The sequence below is a fragment of the Dermacentor silvarum genome, chromosome 7, assembly GCF_013339745.2.
Source record: "Dermacentor silvarum isolate Dsil-2018 chromosome 7, BIME_Dsil_1.4, whole genome shotgun sequence".
Classification (NCBI taxonomy): domain Eukaryota; kingdom Metazoa; phylum Arthropoda; class Arachnida; order Ixodida; family Ixodidae; genus Dermacentor; species Dermacentor silvarum.
Genome location: NC_051160.1, coordinates 71,348,652 through 71,366,708, shown reverse-complemented (window position 1 = coordinate 71,366,708; position 18,057 = coordinate 71,348,652). Strand labels below are relative to the sequence as shown.

Sequence of the window (18,057 nt, the reverse complement as noted above, 5' to 3'; positions counted from 1 at the left end):
TAAAGCAGCTACTTATTAAGAAAGACAAACAGAAAACCACATAATTCAAATTTTTCACTGCACGGGAGATCACTGAACTGGCTGCGAAGCTCAGTGACTTGATAATCTTGGTTTGCTGCCAAATGAAATACAGGTACTGGCCAACCGCTTATGTTATGCTATCCAGTTATTTATTTTCGTAAAATATGCCTCTGCATCAGCTAACTAGGTTGTTACTACATAAATACATAAACTACACGCTCTCCATGCCCAACTCACTCAAATAACCTGAGTTGAGCTTACAATAGTTGACTTATCATTTGCATCCTGTGTGAGCTTACTTTCTTCATAAATAGAGTAATCAAAATAGAACACGCGTGTATGATGCAGACCGTATCAAACAGTCTCAAATCAACCATCGTTGTTTGCTGGCATGGCTGGGAGAGGTAGCATGACTGTCCTGTCACTGCTTAATTTTTGTGGCCTTAAGTATACTGTTGTACATTGTTTAAAAGCCAAATTAGGTATGACAAAGTAATAAAGGGGCAACAGATTGGCCACCTAGGCCGGTAAGGAAGCATGTAATTATTTAATTTCACTCAAAATAAGTTGTCTTATCAGCAATACATTTATTATCTGCTTTCAAATAAATATTCTTCTTGAAAACAACTCGAACATGTATCTGCATGAGGTGACTATACGTACATATTGATTTTATGCCAGTCATATTGAATTGCATACTGTATGCTTAAACTTCATTTCCTTTCTGCATCAAGTTAACCACTTATGCACAACCTTTTGACAAATGGTCAAAACTTCATCCACGACTGAGTACATCTTCTAAGGTTTTATTTTGTTTGCATAGTTTACTAGCAGCTAGTATTAAACTGCTAAGAGGCATGTTTTATGTCGCACTTCGTCCTGGTGGTTTTATCTATGTCAAAGAAAATGAAAATTAATTTCATGCATCCAATTGCTTTGCGCGCACTCTTAAATTTGGTAGAGTAAAAAAAAAGCATGAACAAGGGAATGCAAGCATATCAGCAAGCTCTACTTTGAGCCTCACACGTGTGCTCAGTGGTAAAGAGGGTTGTCTTGTCGACCTACGCAGCCGCATTCCGCAACATTTGTTCGGGTGTTCCGTGTTCTTGCAAGCTGTCACTACCACTACAGAAACTGCTCCATTGCGCCGAACACGGGGATTTTGGACAAATCACTTTCGGTGATACTATCACTTTCGCGTCATGTAGAACGCGGCAGGTAGGATGATTCGAGACGTTTCGCTCAACCAGCCTAGCCAGCGTGCTGAAAGTGATCGTCTGAGAATACGTTCCATGTTGGCGTATGATACGATTGCATTACATTCTTAAAAGGCGGAGCCGATAAAATGGCTGGGCAGTGTTTCGAGCAAGGATGACGGCGCTAATTGACGGTGCACGAATTTTGCGATGCTATCCTCGTTGCGGGCTTCTGCCCTGTCCGCATGCGGTGGGACGCGGGCGGAACGGACAGGTGGATTAACCGTCTTTCGGCCATTAGTTCGCGTTGATGCGAGACGCAGTACGTAGCTCAATTCGCTCGCTGCTGCAGCCGCGCTTGCTCACCCTAGTGTTCTGACAGCGAGTTTCCGCGGTCATCAAGTGAGATGTGTTCAGGTTTGTTCGTGCGCGCGTGACACCACGTTTGTTCATTTAGTTGGTATGCCTACGTTTACAAGTTTATAAGGCCGATAATGCTACTGTCCTTATTTCGTACAGCTGTCCACTAGTTTGCTATCACAATCGATGTTTCGCCTTACGGGCGAAACTGCGACTTTATTTTTTTATAAGCACAACAAAGATAAACTTCAGTGTGTATGCTTTCTTCTTCAAAAATATTGTACCCACCTGCCAAAACATTTTATGGAGCAAATGATAACTCAATAAGTACGTTTCGTTGCATTAATAAATACAGAACCAAACTATTGCCTTCTGTTGACTCGGCGGAGAGTCAACAAAGGAGTTCACTGCACTGCACGCTCCCCGTCCTAGATGGAAAAGTTGCCGCAAACATAGGCTCTGGTATTCCACGTTCTCAAACTGCTCCTATACTATAGCAAAGAGGTTGCTTTAATGTTGATCACGTGCAAATCTTTTGGGCCATAAGAAATATGTGTACGAGAGCCTTCTGGATCTCCCTTTCACCAAATTTTAGTGTGTCATCCATTTGTGCACGGCTGAACATTTTGGGTGGTTAGTTTGGGTGACAGTTTTAAACCAATCTTACGTGTCGTTCAAAGAGGAGATTTCGTTGCCCTTTCAGCTATTCAGGTACATTCGCCGCTTAGCACATGGTACAGTAGTACCTTGAAACCGTTTACCAAAAGCACTTTTTGTATCAGTTCAGTTATCCGATATATAGAACTTTCTTCTGAGTGGAACTTAATTTTAACAGATATATTTCGCACATTGTTGAGAACAACAAATCTCCATCCATGTGCTCCTGTTCCTATGGTTCAGCCTTTTCTGCGCTCAATTTTTGATTGCGGCGATTCAACAAGCTTAAAAATGACATATGTAAAACGTGCCAAGCGATATCTGTGGTGAAGTTTTTACCGACAGCTAAATGAGAGTGAACAATTTTGTCGCAGATTTAACAATTATGCACATTTTGCACGTAAGCTAGAAACAAACAAGTCAAAGCATTTCAGTGTCAATAGAGATCCTGTCAGCATCTCAACAGTGGAATGTCACTCCTAGCTTTTCAAAGCAATTGCGTGCACTGGATTCAAAAAAATACTGACCAGCACGCATAGTGAATAACTTCATTGGCTGGACCCTTGACAATAGCGCGTTCCAGATGATTGTGGAAGCCCTTGAAGCACTTATGATTTTTTCACCGTGAGCATTCAGGCATTTGACGTCTCTCTGGTACTCTGGTGGGAGAATTGAATAAAACAAAGAAAACCAAATGATTAATGCACTTCTGTAGGTTTTTGATGATGATGATGACGATTAGTGTGGTTTAATGGCGCAAGGGCCACAGAAGGCCAAAGAGGGCCAGGTTCTTGTGCCTTGCTTTTCTGTACTTAAAAATATATGCGGGGTCTCTATTTTACTTGCTATAAATATTAGTACAAATAATTTTAGCGCAGTAATAGTGGTAGAAGTACATTGAAAACACGTTAAATTTCATAACGCAACATTATAATGATGACCGGCACTCAATAAGCTATCAGTAATATCAGCGAAAGCATGGAGGTTATTCATATCTTTGGTCAAGCCTAAATTTGTCATCATCTGGAGCAAACTTTAGTATAGTTACGCGTGGGTAATTGCGGGACCAAGCGGCATGTAACAGCCAGTGTAACATGACGCATGTCATTGTGGTTAAGCGTATATTTCATCTGTAAGTCTTTATAACATTAATACAAGCTGTTGACCTACTCAACAATAATCAGAAGAGCCAAGCCCGCGCGGTTCTTGCAGTTATTTAACAGAGGAGCATGCTTGTTGTTCGCTACAACTGCGGTAATGTGAGCCCTCATGATGGTTACCTTGTTGAAATTAAATTAATGGTCTAGAGCGAGTGCTGCTACCATTTGCTACATAAAAAACACGCATTGCTTCCGTGTTCTCATTAGTACTGGACGGAAAAAGACAGACATGACAAAACAGAGCGGCGGTCAGATGCGAGGGAAATAAAACTAAATACATGCATATAATCCGGAGAAGCAAAACAACAAGGAAAACAACAAGCAACGGCTGCAGTGGAAGAGAAAGGAATCAGCAGAACAATAAATTTTATCCGTATGCAAGCAGCGCAGCTGATTAGAAAAAAAATCTAGACGTTGTAATGTTTAGTTTTTTCTGGCTTATTTGTTATTTAATAAGTAATGTGACCCTAGGCAAATAGTGCATGAAAGAGCCAGCTATCCAGTTGTTAAAAATAAACTCCAGTGACTAGGGAATGTTAAAATGCAAAAACGGTCAAGATACAAAGGCCCATACAAAAATTCGTTAAGTACAACAGCACAAAACTCGTGCATAGCCTGCGGTAATAAATGTACAGTAGGAGCAAGATGTAGCGCCCGCACGCTAACTCGCATTCATAGCGCTCATCGGGAGGACAATCACTAACTGTGCAGCCACTACGAGACGAGAAAAGAAAGACAGAACATTGCAACAGCGACGAACAAAGCAGAATTATATATGTTACTTGTGAGGCATTGGAGTACACTTCACGAAAGTAAGAAGGAAACATGAGTGCACGTTCACTTGATCGTGCACGAAGTCAGATTATGAAAACATTCATGAGCAATTGTCGTGAAAGCAGACTGTATAATATCACTGTCTATTACAAAGTAATGAAGGTCTGTCACGCTATGTATTTATTTGTCCTCGCATGACCCGAGGCCTATAACCTTGTCCACGAATAAAATAAGTCTATCCAGCCGGTTCACTAGGCTGCGCAGGGAAGCTCGCTGCCGCTCATATTGCAAGAAATTCCACAGAGGCATCCGGTGTGCTACTGTGTATGCAAGCAACTGGAGACGTCTTTATTATCCTGCGCTGGAAGTAAGATGGGTAGGGCGCTTCTAAGCGTAGACGATAAATTAGCTTGTTATATAAGAGGTATCGACACGTTTTCACTTCCTTGAGTGCCAAATGACTCAATCCTGAATGGCTGAGAATTTCGCCTCGTCGCCAAATCGCATGGCGTCACAGTTTACATGAAAACTGCTTTGCATTTGATCTCTTATAACCAATATGAGTCAAGGCATCCAAGGTATATGTGCCGCATCGGCCAATCTGGCAATACATACATGACCTCATATTCACTTAAAACTGACTTGGTGACCAGTCAAGGAAGCAATCTGTAGGGTTTTTGAGATTTTATGAGGTAATAAACAACTATTATTGTAATAGTGCGATGTAGTTAGTGTCTGCAGAGGCGTCCTCGACTACGAGTAGACTATTCATCTGCCAAGGGAAACAGTTCGCAGCATGAACATCACAGCTTGAAAAAAAAGCAGCTTTGGCCTAAGAGCCATCTGGAGAAGTCTGGTGCGACATTCGGTAACTGTGGCTCATACAACGCTGAGAAGCGATAAATGCCGCCGTCATGCAGCATATTCAATAGCACCAAGAAATGGGACACAGTTCTGATCAATTGGAATACCTGTAATGTTGCTCTTTTCAAGAATCCTGACAAGCTGCGTAGTTGCTGTCACATTTCCGGCGAATAAATTTGAGCACCATGCATCAATGAAGTTATGCAGAAGATGGCGCAGATGAGTCTTCAGTGACTGCAGGAAACTAGCTTCACTGATGCATGTTACTCATGCTATGTAACTTCACCGACAAATGCTACATAACTTAACCGACGCATGCTACATAACTTCACTGATGCATGTTACTCAAATTTATTCGCCTGAAATCTGACAGCGACTCCACAGGCTTGTCAGGATTCTGGAAAGGCGCAACATTAGAGGTATTCCAATTGATCGGAACTGCTGTCACATTTCTTGGTGTTATTGTATATGCTGCATGACCCGATGACCCCCCATTCCAAGACATCTCGTACGCAACCGCACCGTGGCCAGGGGAGCTTTTGGAGCATAAACTACATCTATGCGACGCAAAACCCCGCGCCGGGAGCTGTATTTGGCTGAATTTTGGCTAACGTCACAGGTACAATTGCCCTGTGTTATACAAAACTCGACAAGAAAACTTTGGAGCTTTTAAGGACCATTTTATGACTAACACTACAGACTCCGTTTGAGAGTGAAAGTCGTTCAATTAATCTGGATAGCCTTCCCTAAAAGGCTTCTAGCCTACCACAAACGAAGAAAATGTGCTGTAAAATGACACACACATATGCAAACACACACACCCGCATACACACACACACACGCAGGCACACTATACATAACAGGGCATATTAAAATGGCAATATCTCATTGAGGCCAAAAATTGCTGGTAATCTTAAATGGTCTTCATAGCATTGGACACTGAGCTTTCACTGGTTCAAACATGTCCTCCGCTCGAGGAGTGATCCACAAGGTAAGTTCATTGCAGATATAAGAGGGGCGCTGAAAAACTGTAAGGCGCCAGCCATGAGCCAGTTAGGTTATATAAATCCGGCCCAACATCATACCAAGAATACAGTTGCAATCTGGACTGCGGTACTTTCAAACATATTTTTAATTTACCATGTAGCTTCCATCTCGAACTACATCCTTAACAATCATTGAAGCAGCCAGCGAGCGACCGAGTGTTCAGTTCCACTCTTCACAATTTAAGCAATGCGAAAAGGACTTGTTCCCACTTATGATGTAGTGTGCGCCTTCCGCAAGCCATGCGACTTTGACAGGCTAGCGCTTGTGCTTCTGTACATCGTGCATGTTTTAATCTTTGGAACACAAAACGTTTTAACATTGTGGAAATGTTACCGATGTTAGCAATGTTAGCACGACAGAACTGTCAGCAACGATTTCATCACTGATTTTTCCAGAAACTATGAACTCGTTATCGGTTAATGAATGCCAAAAAGTTGAAATTATTGCATTCTCAGTAAACCAGTTTTCGTAAACATGCCTGTGCAATCAATTGAATAAAACAAAGAGCAATGAAGTAATATGTTCCGTCTACCACAAACGTATCGGGAGTTGCTAGGAGACAAGCAAGCAGAGCAGTCAAGTGTGAACACAGCCTTCTATGTTTTCTCCGTTTCTCCGTTCTACGTATTCCACAGCGTTCCACAGCATTCTCCGTTTCTACGTGCCAAAACTATGATTTCATTAGGAGGCGCGCTGTAGTGGGGGACTCTGAATTAATTTCGACCACCTTGGGTTCTTTATTGTGCACCCAATGCACCATACACGGGCGCTTTTGCAGTTTGTCCCAATCCAAATGCGGCCGCCTTGGCCAATATTTGATCCGACGACCTCGCACTTAGCCGCACAGGGCCGTAGCCACCGCGGCGGGTATTTTTGAATGACTGAAAGTTGAGCAAATTGGTGAGGACTCATACTACTGAAAAGAACACAAGGGCACATGGACACAGGTTAAATTGAATGAACATGACAGAACAAACGCCGAATAGGATCTGAAAGGTCAAACAGGGTCGGAAAAGAAAGAACACACAAAACGTTTCTGCACATGCTCAAGGAAAGGCATCGCGAACCAGTCAATCATGCACACGTGCAGGCACTCGCGAAATGTAACTGTTTACGCTTGACACTTCCTGCTTCTGCAAGGTAATATTCGTGGGCTGGATTACGCACGGGCCACCGCTAATAATGACACGTCATGCTTCAATCGTAAGGGACACTTCGCTCTTATGTCTATAGGCTATAATGTTTGCAAATCTAGTACACTCGAAATCACGACCATGCAACGATGTGGTACACGCTGTTCCACCGGTCAACGAACCTTCATGTTCAAATAACCTTTGATTGATTGTCAACTGTGTCGTTAATATTAGGTGATTTTTTGGCTAAATGACTAATTTTCGCTAATGCCAGACAAAGTATAACGTGATTTACGCTGGAATAGAGCGTGGATCTTTGTACCCCAAAAGTGATATTTATAGGAGATACGCACACGATGTAGTGTACAGCACTCAGGCGAATCAAACATTAAAATGGGGCCGCATTGCGTCCGGCGCCTTTAGCACCACCGGCGGGTGCTGAGACACCGTGCTGATGCATTGTAGCATGCATGGAAATTGAGTGTCCTTGAGCCTAATTTCGACCACATTTGGTCCCCCAGCAGTCATCCATTGCTCATCTGTGGCGCGAAAGGCGCCGGTCGCCACACGTGTTGCTTGTCGCGTTTGAATCGGTGAACACTGTAGGTGCTAAAGAAAACAGAGATGGAGAGAGAAATGGGGGGGGGGGGGGGGGGTGCAGAGTGAGAGACATACCTGTGTATGAATCGGAGCCCACGTTGCAGATAGCCTCGATGTGCTCTTCCAGCGCCTGCACTGCCACAAGTGCCGCGGCACGGGAGACGCCGTCGGTGCAGTTGTTGATGAAGTTCAGGTTGCACGGTATTTGCACCTTGTCCTTCCTACAAGTGCAGCACATATAGCTATCAATATCAGCATCAATATCAACGAAGGGGGACGCGGCGGGAGGGTGGAATCTAACAGGGCTGCCGTCTGATGCATCAGCTCTTCGACGTCACAAAATCTCGCCAATGTTAGTCTTAGCTTTAGAATTCCGGCTCCCTTCTTCGTTCCTCAGTGAAGAACAAGGGTTATGGGAACATACGCCTCGGGATATGCGTTCAGCTGTCGTGTTAATTCTTCACTACCAAGTGTAGGAGATGCTGAACGTCAAAAAGAACATGACAAGACAGAGGAACGAGGTCTTACGAACAAAAGTATCCCCCCCCCCCCAAAAAAAAAAAGAGCTTCACAGGAAGATTGAGACGAAGTGATAAGCACTAGTCAATGAAAATATATCTTGGACTGAAAACTACGTTTCGTTAAAAAGTAACGCCTACGTTGAGGCGGAGACAAGTCTCTTCATCGAAACATTGGCTTAGTTTGACTGTTTGTCACCCACCCAACAGAAGGGACAAACACATGTTGAGAGAAATGTACCATATACAGGGTGTTCTAGTGAGAACTTTGAACCATCTTAAAGGTTGCCTATGGCAGATGGCACAATTCTAGTTCATGAGCCAGTCTACTCGAAGGGACGGGCATTACTTGCACAAAAAATTAACTGAACATTCGACTAATTAACAAACATTCACTAATGAGGTTTCTAACTAATTACATTACGGCCCATATTGCAATCTACAAATTCTAGCCGTGGAGTTCGCAAGGCGGATTCACTTAGTACAAATTCTCAGGATGACACCAGCATCATGAAACTAATTCCTGAACCTTGGCAATGATGTTGTACTGGTCAGAAAAAGCAATGTCGCAATCAGCGTCCGCATTCAGACTTTTTTGATACATCATTTAGTACGACCGCATTAAAAAGCGATTCGCACAATGAGCAGTTCATAAATAGATGTGCCGGCCAATACTAGCGAAGGTGGCTAGCCTGATGCTTTGTAAGTACGTCCCCAAGTTAGCTTCAGTGAACAAATACGCTTCACTCACTTGCACTCTTCATCGAACTCATTCCCGGACTCCTGTAGGCGTGGGCTCGTGATGTATGGAATATAGTCTTGGCCACACGCGTGCAAGGTTTCCACCTTGCAGCCTGCGTTTAGCTGTAGCAAGCACGTGCCTGTAAGGAAAATATGAACGAGAGCAGGCCGCAGGCCACCATCATGATTATTATATTAGACAATTCCACCCTGCCTACTGCTGAACAGAGGCCATCGGAATTGACTCAAACTTCGTCAGCTTCTATGTCACCCTAGTATACAGGGTGCTTTTTTTTAGCTGCAGCAAATTTTTAAACTTAGAAAAATATACATCTTGGTCGTGTTACGTTTACCATGCGAGTGTACTGGATTGGCGGCCTCTAGATACAGATCAATTTTCGCACTTTCGTGCGTAATTAGCGCAGTTACGGTAATTCACTTTCTAATTATCAGCAATAGGTGGCTACAGCATATGAGTACGTTGGGGCCCGTCCTCGACACTACCTACCCCAACGAACGAATTTTGAATAGCGGAGTTCATGTGGGAGCTACGAGAACAATTAGTTCTCCTTGGCAGGGTCCTTGAAACCGAAACTGGCCGCAAAAAGGGCGTCTATCTCGTGGATGTCCCCCCCGCCCCCGCTGCCTTTCGTCACATCTGCGGGGTCACTGCCGGTCCGGCCCCGCGAGTAGCTTTCGTTATCGCCTTGCTATCTGCGGCGTTCGCAGTCGACGCTACAGACTGATATGACGCCGGGCCTACAGTATCTGAAAGCCCAAGGCGCGTGGCGCCCCACGGAATGACGAAGTAAATTTGGCGGCCTTCCGGCAGCAGACAGCAAGGAGATAACGCAAGCTGCTCGCGGGGCTGGACCTGCGGTGACTTCGGAGACGTGAGGTAAGGCGGGGGGGGGGGTGACATCGACGGCACAGACGCTCTTTTTGAGGCCGGTTTCGGTTCGAAGGAGCCTGCCAAGGGGAACTAATTGTTCGCGTAGCTCCCACATGAACTCCGCTATTCAAAATTTGTTGATTGGGATAGGTAGTGTCGAGGACGGGCCCCAAAGTACTCATTTGCTGTAGCCGCTTATTGTTGATAATTAGAAAGTTAATTACCGCAACTACGCTAATCACGCACGAAATTGCGCAAATTGCTCTGTATCAAGAGGCCGCCAATCCGTACACTCGAATGGTAAACATAATGTGACCAAGATTTATATTTTCCTAATTTAAAAATTTGGTGCGGCTAAATAAAAACACCCTGTAGATCGTTTACGGCCCCTCTTCATGGGCACGAATATCTTTGACACGTGACCGCGCAGTCATAGAGCGTCTTCTGGCTTCCCCTTCCAGATAATGGAAGCATGCTCAGTAAATGAAGGAAAGACCTGTTCTTGTTTTCTGGGTGCATTATTACTCGCCACTGATGCAACGTCTTTCATCAAAACTGCACACGGAACTGAAGTACTGGTGATAATCTACACGCGGCCTTTTGTTAGCCTGATCGCGGTGCGCGAAAACTCCAAGTCGACGCATGTGCGTCCTCCGATGATGCTATACCCGATTGCGCAGCTGTTTAAGCCTGCCGTAATTTGTGCCGCGAGCCGCGAAACCTCGCCGAGCTATGACGTCACTGCGTTGCCTACCCATACCAGCTGTGCGATCGCTTCGCAAAACTCCGTGCCTAGACACTGCGCGCAGTGCGTCTGCTCCGCTTGCCATAAACGTTCCGTGTAGCTGATGTGAAGTCGGGGTTGCTAGTGTGCGGGCGGTAGTATGAGCCATGGGGAGACTGAGGAAGAACCGCACTCCCGAGAAAGAGGCCGCTTTCCGGGAATCACGCCGCTTGGCCAAACAAGACTGCAATCGCCGGCTTCGAGCTGATCCTGCACAAAGAGCCGAGGAAGCCTTAGCCAAGCGACAGCGCAGAGTCGAAGCTGCGCCTCGCTTGTCCCAGCTCCGGCAACGCTCCTCCGCCGACGCGCCAGCGATGATGTCACTGCGCGTTGCATAACGCAGCTTGCAACACCGACACCGCGTTCCAATGCCGACAACGCGTTCCACCGCGTTGCACTGCTGACACCGCGTTCCAGAAGACCCGCTCTGTCAGTGTGGTCGCTTAGCAATCACTTACACAGCTTCGCCCAGCCATGTCATTGCTTCGCGCCGCAATTCTTGCTTTGTTTAGTCATGACAACACTTCGTGAAGCTTGACCATGATGTCAAACTGATTATAAAAATCAAGTTGCCATGACGGCGACACACCCGACTCTCGTAGACTTCGCACTCAGTAAATGTAACATATGACGGCCGATGAACTACAAGACTCCCGAAGAAGAAGCCGCTCAGCATGAAGCTCGTCGTACCGCCAGCCGAGAACGAATGCGGCGATTGCGTGCTAATCCGGAGTTTCGCGCCGAAGCCGCTGCGGCTAAACACGCGAAGGCTAGTAAAACCTGGAAGAAGCTAGGTCGATCACCAGCTCCGCTGCTTATTCCAGCCTTGCACCACTATTGCAAGCTGCCCACTTTTTTGTTTTCAATACCATTAAAAATGTACTGCTGTTGTTTGCACTACCTGTCGCAACCATCAAATCTTGTGAACATGTACACACTGGTAGTGCCCAGAGATGCATAAGCAATGTCAATAGTGCCACAGATATATATATATATATATATATATATATATATATATATATATAGCTGTGGCTGTTGACATTGCGTATGCATCTCTGGGCACTATCAGTATATAGACATGTTCACAAGAATTGATGTTGCGACAGGCAGTGAACAAACAGCCGTACATTATATATATATATATATATATATATATATATATATATATATATATATATATATATATAATAGGGTTGGGCAACGTAGGGACGCTATTATTCTACAAGTTTACAGGTAACTCAATTAGTCATTGGGATATAAACAGGCGAGAACGTCAAAATCTGCTCCGAAAGGGCCTACGCGTTTCAGTGAAGGAAATTCAATGAACGAATACCTAGCGCACTCGACGAATAAGACTCACCAAGCAGCGGTGTCGCCAAAAGAATGAGAAAGCAATAACCACGACATGAAGCCATGAAGGGACAGGTGTGGCGTCGCGTAGTGTTCTATTCGAAGTGACCGGCAGTCGCAAGTCTCGGGAATGTTATCGATAGTCCGCAAGAAAACACAAAAAAAATAAGTAGCGGAGAGAAAGAGATCTCCAGTGAAGGCCAATGTCGTCGCAAGACTTGTATGAGCGTCTACTGCGCAGCTATTAATATGGCACGCGAGAGGCTTTCAGGCGGTCACGATATTTCTGCTGAGGAGACACGCGAAAAGAGGGAGGGAGTGAAAAAAAAAAGAATGAAGTCAAGGAAGGCGACGAACTTGTTTATACCTCTAGTCGAACGAAAAATGCGCATGCGTACTTGGAAGTAACGCGTGTTTAGCGGAGGCAGGAGACAGCGACCTCTCGGCGAGTCTTCTGGCTAAGGGAATCGCCAAGTTATGGCAGAAGATTCGAAGTAGGGATGCCACTGGGTCAAATCACGCGTGTTCTCGTCATGCGCGCGTTCTTCGGGCCGTGGTCGTCATGTTATAAAGCATTACATCCACTGATCGTTTCGTTATGACACTGGCAAGCGCTCTCCTAAATTAGATTTCAGAAGTGCTTTCGTTGGTCGCAATCAGCGGCAAAAAAGAGATGTGCTAATTAACCGGTCAGTGGTAGGACTGCGTTTTCCCTCATTTTATAAATTTTCGTAAACTCCTGGTAACAGTAGTTAGATTATAAAAATGCCTCGTGAAATAAAAAAAGGAAGAATGCAGCAAGAAAAAAAAAAGCCGAACGATGCCACGCGCTGGTGAAATCGATGCTATGTGAAGCAGTGAGCGGGGAGCGTAGCAAGTTAACAAAATGACCATGAGGGCACCAAGACGTAGGCGGTTGTTTCATGAATTACATGACACGCATGTCCTGAAATTCCTGTCATGACTTGTCATTTTTATTCGTCATACACTCTTGCCGTACTATGGCAATTTTGGTGCCTATCAAGGTAACGAAATGACCATGAGAACACCAAGACGTAGGCGGCTGATTCATGACATGACCTACATGACTCACATGTCATATTCATGTCATGACCTATCATTTATGTTTGTCATATACTCTTGTCATACTATGCCAATTTTGGTACCTACCAACTAACGAAACGACATTGCGAGCACCTAGACATAGGCGGCTGTTTCATGACCTACATGACACACATGTCATAATATTCATGTAGTGATCTATCGAGACAGGGGTAATTGGAGATCGCAGGGAGAGGCTTTCGTCCTGCAGTGGACATAAAAAATATATAGGCCGATGATGACCTATTATTTATGTTCGTCATACACATACTATGCCAATTTTGGTACCTACCAAGTTAACGAAATCACCATGAGAGCACCAAGACGTAAGCGGCTGCTTCATGACCTTCATGACACGCATGTCATGACCTATCATTTATGTTCGTCAAACACTCTTGTCATATACTATGCCAACATTGCTACCTACCAAGTTAACGAAATGACCATGAGAGCACCAAGACGTAGGAGGTTGTTTCATAGCCTACATGACACGCATGTCCTGAAATTAATGTCATGACCTGTCACTTTTATTCATCATTCACTCTTGCCGTACTATGACAATTTTGGTGCCTATCAAGTTAACGAAATGGCCATGAGAACACGAAGACGTAGGTGGCTGATTCATGACCTACATGACACACATGTCATGACATTCATGTCATGCCCCATCATTTATGTTCGTCATACACTCTTGTCATACTATGCCAATTTTGGTACCTACCAAGTTAACGAAACGACATTGAGAACACCTAGACGTAGGCGGCTGTTTCATGACCTACATGACACACATGTCATAATATTCATGTAATGACCTATCATTTTTGTTCGTCATACACTCTTGTCATACTATGCCAATTTTGATACCTACCAAGGTAACTAAATCACCATGAAAGCACCAAGACGTATGCGGCTGTTTCCTGACCTACTTGACACGCATGTCATGACCTATCATTTAGTTCTTATTTGAATGAAATATGGCAGCAAGCTAAAATAGCCTACTTACGCTTTGCTTTCTTCAAATGTTTGTTTTAAATTTTAAATTATTCCAAATCGTTCTCGTCCTTAGTTCGCGTGAACTGTTCGGATAAGGCGTTCATTCTTTCGAGTATTTATGCTAGGTATGGGTTCACACGGGGATTACGTGCTTTTGTGTAGGGTTGAATATGTACGAAACAAAAACTGCTCTCATAAAATCACCCTGAAGCAAGATTCCCTAAGCGTGCCAAAACTACTCCGTGGTTCACATGCACGACCAACCTGGTGCTTCGTGCGCGGGTCACGCTGCAGCTTAACGCCGGGGGGCGCCCAGACGCGGCTCTGCAGGAACAGGAGGCCGAGGCTAGCGACAACGCCGACAAAACCCCGCAGTTCAGAAGCGCGAAGCGAGCGCACATCGTACCGGCGTTCTGGTTCCGCATTGCACCACGTGCGAATGCCCACCACAGTTTGAAAGAACCACCGAGTTCAGCATGAAGTGCTTTCAGCTCCCGTTGTAGGCGACCTTCAAGTGACCCTGAGCCAAAAGCCAGAGCCGTTATCCGGGCACTCAAAACGAGAACATGCCAGCAAGTTGCGTGAACCAAACGAGATGATTTGGGAAGCCAGTCAATACTTAAACAAAATGCGGTCTCTGTCCCCCAGCCCTTTGCACAGGGCCGCATTACATAAGCTAGTTGCTCTCCAAACAAGTTACAGAAATTATTGCTTCGAGTTCTTAATGTTTCTTCACAGCAGTAACTCAAGCGGTAACTTCTAGTACGCTCAAGTTTTATTTGTCAATTCCAATCATTATCATAATCAGCCTACATTTATGTCCACTGCAGGATTAAGGCCTCTCCCTGCGATCTCCAATCACCCCTGTCTTGCGCTAGCTGATTCCAGCGTGCGCCTGCAAATTTCCTAACTTCATCACCCCACCTAGCTTCCAGCCTACTCAACTGCGCTTCCTTTCTCTTGGTATCTTTTCTGTAACCATAATGGCCCACCAGTTATCCACCCTACGCATTACATGGCCTGCCCAGTTCCATTTTTTCCACTTCATGTCAACTAGAATATCGGCCATCCCTGTTTGCTCTCTGATCCACACCGCTCTCTTCCTATCTCCTAATGTTAGGCCAAAAATTTCATTGCGATAGCAAATATCTGGGACTCCAAAGCGGATTTCTGGCGTCGGCGTCGCCATGAGGTTCTGTATGACGTCAACGGCGATGAAATCGTCGCCGTGCGCCGTATGCTGTATGGGCGAGTGAAAGCGCGCGAGGGACGCGCACTTTCATGGGGGACGAACGCCCTGCGGAGAGCAAACGCGCGTTCTGCTCCGTGCTCCCTTAAGGGCTGCAGAATTAAGCGTCTCTTTCCTCCTTTACAACACCATATATATAGAGCAAACGCGACTTCTTCCATCGCACGAAAGGCCGTGGGGGGATGGGAGGGAAGGAGGGGAGGCGACGTTTAGTTGCGGCACCAAATGCCTATTTATATTTAAAAAGCCGGCAGATCCCACGACCTGTGCGAATCGATGTTATGCAAAGCAGTGTGCGGGGAGCCTACCAAGTTAACAAAACGATCATGAGAGCGCCAAGACGTAGGCGGCTCTTTCATGACCAACATGACACACATGTCATGACATTCATGTCATGCGTCCTCAGGAGTTCCTTTAACTACACTGAAAAGACCTTAAGGCGAAAGCCTTAGTCATACTTATGACTAGAGACCGGATTTTAGGCAAATGCCTTTTTTGTTCCTTGCGCTCCTATCGCCCCACTTTGATATATGAGCATGAATTAGATGTTAAGAAGGGCTTTTATAGTGTTTTTATAGTGCCTATAAATGCCTATTTTGGCGTTTGTGCCTAAATGCCTATAAATGCCTATTTTCAATATCGGCGCCTATGTTCACTCTATTTAGCCTCAAATTTCGCTTTCGAGTGCAGTTAGAGACCGTTATTCATGTTACCGGGCAACATAGACTGTTCGGAACTCTATGGGGTTCAACCTAGTCCTTTAGTTCAACCAACTCTCGGAAAACAACTGCTAGCAGCATTGAAAAGGGACACGCCGGCCAGCATACGCCGCCGCGCTGACATTGCGCGATCGGTTGGCGAATGCGAAACCGCGGAGAGCCATCAGGGGAATGCAGAGTGAAGAGCAAAAGAAGCAAGAAAAATGTGATGTGCACACGGCTTTTGTTTTGCTTGTAATTTACTTTTTAAGGTGTTCACCGCTGTCGGGCGTTCCTTCTCAGGGTACGAGATCATTCTCAGCGACAAGAGGCACAATTTCGAATCCTAAAATCTGGAGATGGCGGTAGTTTGCTATTGTGTCCACAATCTTCAAAGTGATTCTTAGACTACGTTCGGCGTGCTTTAAACATATTTTTTAACACATGTGCACTTCAAATGGGCGGAAGCGTATTGGGCAGTGTTGGGACGTCTGGCCTGTACAATTCGGATAATGTCACTGTACATGAGAAAATTGTGAAGAGTACCTAACAAGTCCTCATGTAAGAACATGCTAATTTCTTAATTAATTGTAGTCTCTCTTGCATTTGTTATTTGTCTGTTTTTGTTGTGTCTTAATTTAATTGCGTCAGGCAGACATAAATTATCGGTTTTTTAATCAGTATTCCCAGCTTTCCAGTATTCTTTTTCATGCCTGTTTCACTATATGCGACGCTCGAGTACAATGGCCATTGAACATGAATATGAGCAGCGTGCTTATTGAATGCAACCAATTGATCATCATTAGCCCAGCAGTTTTATGGGACAATGCACAGCTATGTTCAACTGTTGGCGCTTTTGCGCCATCATAGACAATAGCATTTCTTGTTTTCCTATCGTAGATATAGGCAGCGCACATCTTCGTTTGAAATTATTTGCATTTATGTAAAAAATTAGTGTGCCTATATTTACGATGTTGGAGGCCTAAAACCTTCTTTTGCCTGCCTATTTTTGGCGTCTAAAACGTGCTTTTTTAATGCCTAAAGATCCGGCCTCTACTCATGACTATGACTTCAACCATCAACATTTAGCCTTTTCCTTCACTTAGTGTCCACGTCGGAACCCATTCCATTTATTTTTGAGTGCTAATCTTTTTTCGCTGAGTCATTCGCATTTTTGCTAAGTCATGGCCATGACTATGACTTCTACCACCATCCTTTAGTGTTTCATTCACTTAGTGCCCACGTCCGAACCCATTTCAGTGGCTTTTGAGTGTTAATGTATTTTTTTTCGCTGAGTCATTCATGTTTTTGCTGAGTCATGCTCATGACTGATTTCAACCACCAACATTTAGTATTTTCTTCACTTAGTACTCACGTCCGAACCCATTCCAGTGGTTTTTGAGTGTTATTCTTTTTTCGCCGAGTCATTGTCATTTTTGCCCAGTCAGATTCTTGACTATGATTTCTACCAGCATTCTTTAGAGTTTGCTTAGTACCCACGTGCGAAACCATTTCAGTGGTTTTTGAGTGTTAATTAATCTGTTTTCTCTTAGTCCTTGTCATTTATGCTGAGTCATGCTCATGACTGATTTCTACCATCATCCTTTAGTTTTTCCTTCACTTAGTGCCCAGGTCCGAACCCATTTCAGTTATTTTTTAGGGTTAATCTTTTTCGCTGGCTCATTGTCATGACCTACATGACACGCATATCATGACATTTCTGTCATAACCTATTATTTATGTTCGTCATACACTCCTGTCATACTATGCCAATTTTGGTACCTACCAAGTTAACAAACCACCATGAGAGCACAAAGACGTAGGCGGCTAGATAGATAGATAGATACTGTAAAAGTCGCGAATGTTCTTTCGCATTTCTTGGCGAACATTTCTTCGCATTTCAAGCCTCACATCTGTAT

General features: G+C 44.6%; 2 protein-coding genes across 3 annotated transcripts in view; both read right to left on the bottom strand.

The window, feature by feature from the left end:
• LOC119459569 (uncharacterized) overlaps positions 1–12,251 on the bottom strand; it is a 16,949-nt gene extending 4,698 nt beyond the window's left edge. Inside the window, exons 1-4 of the mRNA XM_037721278.2 lie at positions 12,108–12,251; positions 9,082–9,211; positions 7,888–8,033; positions 2,762–2,893 (exon numbers count right to left, since the gene is read on the bottom strand). Of these exons, the coding sequence (XP_037577206.1) occupies positions 2,762–2,893; positions 7,888–8,033; positions 9,082–9,211; positions 12,108–12,162 (463 nt within the window). The 5' untranslated portion in view covers positions 12,163–12,251. The remainder of the gene's footprint in view (positions 1–2,761; positions 2,894–7,887; positions 8,034–9,081; positions 9,212–12,107) is intronic.
• LOC119458195 (uncharacterized) overlaps positions 1–18,057 on the bottom strand; it is a 49,430-nt gene that overhangs the window by 5,045 nt on the left and 26,328 nt on the right. The gene's annotated exons all lie outside the window — the stretch shown is intronic.